We start from the raw sequence: 6857 nt of genomic DNA on the forward strand, positions 1-6857 counted from the left end.
CTGAACTACTTTTTTTATAAAGAGAATTTCCTAAGCCGATTATGAAGATGTAATAGTAGAACATATTTTTCTAACCTGTACTTCCTTCCAGATGTATTACTAACTATATTTTAGCATCTGTATCAAAGTCTCTTTCAAGTGATAATAATCAGTCAACATAAGAGCAAGGGAAAGCAGCGAGGTATGTCTGTCGGCTGGGCCTGCACGGCGGATTGGAATAGCAAGGGCTGCTGCCAACCATTTCCACAAACAGGAAACCACAGAATGTCAAAGATTAGGGTCACTGGATCCCTGGGAAAGGAGCAGTGTTGTCTGTTAAGAATTTCAACATGAATGAGCCGCAGTGCAGTGATATACAGAGAATTGTCTGGAACCAACTCCCCAGTAATGTTGTTGAAGCTGCTTGATGAGATTCTGGGATCAATAAGCTACTTACAACCAAACGAGCAAGATGGGCAGAATGGCCTCTTCTCGTTTGAAAACTTTCTTATGTGGCAGGAGTTTCACTCTCCCTGTTGTGAAAATGATAGAGAACTTCTTCCTATAGTACCTAACGTTGCTTAAAATAAACTAGTTCTGGGGGCTCCCGAGTGGCGCATCCAGTAAAAACACTCATGTAGTGTGCAGGATGCGCCCTATAGTCTGGACGTCGTCGGTTTGAGTCCAAGCTATTCCTTTGCTGACCAAGGACGGGAGTTCTCGGGGCGGTGCACAATTGGCTGAGCGCCGCCCAGGGGAAGGGAGGATTAGGTCGGCCAGGGTGTTCTCGGCTCACTGCGTACCAGCGACCCCTGTAGTCTGGCCAGGCACCTGCAGGCTTGCCTGTAAGCTGCCCAGAGCTACGTTATCCTCCCATGCTGTAGCTCTGGGTGGCTGTATGGTGAGGCAGTGTGAAAAAAGCGGTCGGCTGACGGCGTGTGCTCGTCTTTGCCGCTCCCGAGTCAGCGCGGGGTGGTAGCGGTGAGCTGAGCTAAACAAAAATAATTGGACGCTATTAAATTGGGGAGAAAACAACAAAAAAAACTAATTGGCGACTACTAAATGAAAAAATAAAATAAATAAACTAGTTCTATGAGATCTTTATGAACTACCATCGTGTATATTCATGTGTTAGGAATTTATTAAAATGTGTAGTACTGTTAACCTTCTTACCTCAAGCTGCACAATGATTTACAATTTTACACAAACATAGAAGATCAGTGTTTTGGCTAATGCTGTATCACTTTAGATCTAAATTAAAAAGTGGATTAACTTTTTCAAATTGTGTTATTTTTGTTTTTTCCCCCCCATTATACTTTTAACAGTTTACAGCTCTTGGTGTTAGTTGTGACTGTTACTAATTGCTAGATGGTATTTCTCTTTGTTCATTGTGTATGGTACATTATGTGTGGTGCGTGCAATTATTAGCCTTTGTTTGATTTGTCTGGGATAACGAGTTAGTGGAACGCAGTCCTGGATAGAGAGATTTATTTATTTATTTATTTATTTATTTATTTATTTAAGTAAATATAACATCAAACACCTACAGAGTTACTAAGTTAAGAAGATTCTTAAATTATATTCATAAGACAGAGACCAGTTTCATGCAGCACCCATTTGTAGAAGACCTCTTGCTAGCTGGTCGCCTGTGCTTTGTGGCCCAAGAATCTTGTCGAAGCATGTTTTAACTATACAGATTAATAAGCACATTAATTATGTAATGTTGTACTTGGTAGCTTTAAATTCAACATCTGAAAACCTTCATAAATATGATGCCCTATGCATGACATACATATGCACATCGGACAGTAATAAACTTCAAGTTTAGTCATTATTAAAAGGTTAACAGTTTACACACCTGATATAAATTTGGCGTAGATGAATTGGCTGTGTCTATGATGAACCCTACAATGTGTGTGTTTGTGTGTGTGTTCTGGATTAAGATCATGATTAATCAGATTCAGTCACGGTTGTATGTTCTAGTACAGTGCAGTGTTTCAGTCCTGTATCCCAGCATTGCAAATGGTTTAATTGTTTCCATATTGTACAATAAAACGCCTGTAGAGGTTCAGCAAATACTATGCTGTTTCAGTTCTGCTGTGCTTTAATTGTTGTTTCTTATAACATATAAACAAAAGCAGTTCTTTACATTGTATTCGTTTTCACTGTTTAAACATTATTTGACTGCATTACATAGTTTATTTGAAGATCAAAATGTCCTTTTAAAGTAGTTATAGCTAATTCAACAATTCTATAAATAAGTCCTACCTGTCATGCACTTCCATTATATGGAACTCACATTTGCAGTTTTGAAAGAAATACATGGTATAGCCGTTTCCATCCCTTAGATTTGCTATAACGTGTGTTTTTTTTAATTTATTTATTTTTTCCACATATGAAATCTACATAGTGAATTGAAATGCATGACAGGTTAGATAGATGGAATTAATTAATTAGATCTAGCACATATAACTTGCACCAAGAGAAACACTTAATGAATAACAATAACAAACAGCTTTTGAAGTTTCAACGCATCTCTCCTTTACGGTGAGTTTTCTGTCAGTCGCCGATATCACCATAGTCACAGCAGTCAAAATAGTTAACAGTTCTCCGTCCTTGCATTGTATGAGCCACATCTTCCTGACCTACAGCAGAGTGTGCACTTTATCTGTAGTAGTGATGACTTGTGTGATAACTTTACAGCCCTCTCCTGACTTGTCACCTGGCAATTACCTCTATAATCAGTTCACTCGTTTAGGACCAATCCCCATGACACAGCATTTAAAATAAATGGAATGTATTTGATGATTTCATTTATACTGGTTTAAGTGTATACTTATGCATCCCATTTTAAATGAAATAGCGAGAGGCAGTTTTAGAAATGCTGATGCCTGTTTACGTGTCACCATTCATTTAATTGTTACTTTAAAATGAACCAAAATGTTTGTTTGTTTGTTTTTTTTTAGATATAAACTTTCAAATACTTATTATTATTTTTTTTTTTTTAGATCTGTGCTATTCTATTTCAGGATGCGGCACAACTTCCGATATGTTTTTTTGGATTAAAGGGAGGGACGCTGCTTCTAAAAATGCTGATAAAATGCAACGTAGGCTTTTCAACCACGTACCGCAAAATGCAGATTACAGACTAGATGCTACAGCCAGCCCCAGAAGCTTTCGTTTGTGGTGACACACTGACTGTTAATTTGATCTCTCTTTGCCTCTATATCAGGTGCTTATTTACAGCGGACAGCTTGATGTTATAGTAGCCGTCCCGCTCACAGAGAGGTTTCTGCCAACAGTCCCTTGGTCCAAAGTGGAAGAATATAAGAAGGCTGACAGATTCTTCTGGAAGGTCAATCCTGACAACTCTGAAGTTGCTGGCTATGTTTGCCAGGTGGGCGAGTTCTATCAGGTAAGGGCTGCAGTCCCCTCTGTAACACTTTGATATGCATTTGTCGTAGGGTTTCTTCATCGTGTAGTGATGACTTTCTGCATGAGGTATTAATTATGTTATTAATTATAAGTTTTACATTTTTTTTTACAATTATTTTTTTATTATTTTCTCCCAGTTTGGAATGGCCAATTATTTTTAGGCTCAGCTCACCGCTACCACCCCTGTGTGTGCCATCAGCCGCCCGCTTCTTTACACTCTGCAGACTCACCGTGCAGCCGAAGTAAGACAAATGGGAGTGGAGTCAATAATTGTTTACAAAGGTGTAAATGTCAAACATTGTAAAGTTTTATCAGTCTTTTCATCTCTTTCAAATTGACTCCATGGATATCCGTGCTTTCTAATACAAACATATGCACTGAACTGTACTGAGGCCTTGTCCAAAGTCAGTTTAAATCTCATGCTTCTATGATTGTATTGGAGGTATACCTTTCTTGTATGTAAAGTGTTTTTGAATCCAAAAACCATTTGTCAGCTTAATTTTTTCACTACAATCGCAAGCCTCAAGTAAATCTACTGTGGGATGTCAAACATTTCCAGATTTTGAGAAATATTCAGGTAAATATATATGATTTAAAAAACAAAAAAAAACAAAACAGCATGTGGATGCTTGGCTCTGTCATCCGTCTGCATTTTGGATCGATTCAATATCTAGGATGTAATGCATTAAACATCTAGCATGTATGGTTGATTGTGGGATTGCCATTTTTGTTGTTGATCTTGATGTTAGTAGTCCAGTTAGGCCTATGAAACCAGCGAAAGGGTTTTTAAGTAGTAGGCTAATAGGGTTATCAAAGGGAAATTGAAACCAGCGAAAGGGTTTTTAAGTAGTAGGCTAATAGGTTTATCAAAGGGAAATTGAAACCAGTGGACTGGATTTATTCCTTTTGGAATAAATCCAGTCATGTGTAATAAGCTTTGGTTTTCAGATATGGTGAATAAACAAACACTTTGTGTACCCTATTGTGTACCCTATCGGGACTGTCCCAACCATATAGGGACTGTTGGCATGTATGGCTATATTTACAACACAAAATAGAGTTAGCACTGTATATATCAGAAATAAAATACATTATAGACAGAGTCATCTGTTTTGAGATTTATTCAGAGAAGTCTGTTGTGAAATTCCTTAGAATTTACTTTTCAGAACCGTGGGGAAGCACTGGTGTAGTTACGCCCTTTCCTGGTCGGCCATTTGTATTTATTTATGTATTTTTTGGATGGAGTTTCATTGGTCCTTGTGTTATTTGTTCTACAGTTGTGCGATAAGAATTTCATAACACAAGATTACAGAAGACGAGGAAGTGTTTGTCTCAGTGAGAACATGATTCTTCAATTTGTCCCTGGAATTTGTCCCATTGAACCAAACTAGCACTGGCCTACACACTCCAGGCATTCCATGTTTAGAACATGTATTTCTATAAAGGTATAGTACAATGACATATAAAAATCGAGAAAAAGAAAGTTCCACAGGGGTGCCAACAGTTGTTGTAAACATAGCCATTGGGTTTGTTAGAACACATCTGAAATAATTCTGATTCCGCTACAGATGTTTTTAAAATGGAAGCAGAGCTGGAATGAAAAAAAAAAAGATGTGAAAGCATTGGACAGTAGGATGGTGTCAGACTATCCAGATGTTGACAGGAAGCTCTGTTAAAAATGACTGAATGACCTCCTTGTAAATCCACTTTGAAGGCAGGCCTGCAAATCTGTACAACATGCTGTAATGTGGAGTAAGAGAATAGAAAACACAGAGACACTTTGTTAATTCATTACAGCCCCCACATACAGTAGAGTGCTTTTCAATAATCTCTTAAACTCCAAGGAGCAAACTTTTTATTTTGACTGTACTGTAATTGTTCAGATGAATTCCATTGGTTATGCCTCATCTACAGTGAAAAGTGTTACTTAACAAGCTGAAGGCTTTATACCAGAACATATTACTTACCACTCCAGCCTTGTTCAGTACTGCTGCCACTGCTGTGTTGAACATATTCCTGCAATATGTTTGACATAATATTATTGTTTTGATATTGTATTAATCACATGGCATAAAGTTTTCACTAAGTTATTTTCATTGCATATAAGGGATCTGCCATGAAAATGCCATGTCAGCAAAACAACATTTTTTGTTTATTTTGGCAGATGCCTTTATCCAAGGCGACTTAGAGACTAGGGTGTGTGAACTATGCATCAGCTGCAGAGTGACTTCCAACAAAGTCTCACATGAAAGACGGAGCACAAGGATGTTAAGTGACTTGCTCAGAGTCACACAGTGAATCAGTGGCTGAGCCAGGATTTTAGCAGGGGACTTCCTGGTTACAAGCCCTTTTCTTTAACCACTGGACCAAACATCTGCTGTCATCTAATGGTTTGGTTGGTTCCTTTTCTTTATATATTCATAACCCTGTTCACACCACACCAAAATGGCAGAGAGACAATGCAATGAAATGCTAAAGCCCATGAAGGAGTTAGTAACCAATGACATATTTCTAGTTGAGTGCATTTTCATGGCAAAACCCAGATGAGCTATTGAAAACCCTGTTCAAAACATATTTATGTACAATACATGTGAATAAAAATATAAAAACTGCAATTGCCTGTATGTTGCAAGAATATATTGCACGCATGCAACAGTTGATAAACGGTGCTGTAAACTACTGTGATTCTATAACTTAATGGGAAAATCATGTCAGTAACATGCATCCCTCACCATGGCTTTAAATGAAAACATTTAGTTATCAGTATGATGAAAATGATGACGACAGTGATGTATGTCAGCAGTATGTTCAGAATAGTACAGAATGGGGGCTCCCGAGTGGCGCATCCAGTAAAAGCACTCGCTAGAGTGCAGGATGCGCTCTATAGCCTGGACGTCGCCGGTTCGAGTCCAGGCTATTCCACAGCCCACCGTGGACGGGAGCTCCCAGGGGGCGGCGCTCAATTGGCCGAGTGTCGCCCGGGGGGAGGGAGGGTTAGGTCGGCCAGGGTGTCCTTGGCTCACCGCGCAGCAGCGACCCCTGTAGTCTGGCTGGGCGCCTGCGGGCTTGCCTGTAAGCTGCCCAGAGCTGTGTTGTCCTCCGACGCTGTAGCTCTGAGGCAGCTGCACGGTGAGTTCGCAGTGTGTAAAGAAGCGGGCGGCTGACGGCACACGCTTCAGAGGACAGCGTGTGTTCATCTTCGCCCCTCCCGAGTAAGCGCAGGGGTGGTGGCGGTGAGCTGAGCCTAAAAAATAATTGGGCATTTCAAATTGGGGAGAAAATAATAAAAACTAATTGGCAACGACTAAATTATTATTAAAAAAAAAAAAAAAAAAAGAATAGTACAGAATAAGATAAAGCAATGACATGTTTAATCACAAATTGATAAGCTATTCTCTAGATCATGTGTATTAAAAAATGTAGATGTGACACATACTGTGGAC

At 39.2% G+C, this 6857-nt stretch overlaps 1 protein-coding gene across 1 annotated transcript in view; it reads left to right on the top strand.

Annotated features, from left to right (window-relative positions):
• Positions 1–6857, top strand: part of LOC117400726 (probable serine carboxypeptidase CPVL) — a 35350-nt gene that overhangs the window by 26782 nt on the left and 1711 nt on the right. Inside the window, exon 9 of the mRNA XM_034920715.2 lies at positions 3212–3394. Coding sequence (XP_034776606.2) covers positions 3212–3394 — 183 coding nt within the window. The remainder of the gene's footprint in view (positions 1–3211; positions 3395–6857) is intronic.

Source organism: Acipenser ruthenus, chromosome 4 (genome assembly GCF_902713425.1).
Source record: "Acipenser ruthenus chromosome 4, fAciRut3.2 maternal haplotype, whole genome shotgun sequence".
NCBI classification, from domain to species: domain Eukaryota; kingdom Metazoa; phylum Chordata; class Actinopteri; order Acipenseriformes; family Acipenseridae; genus Acipenser; species Acipenser ruthenus.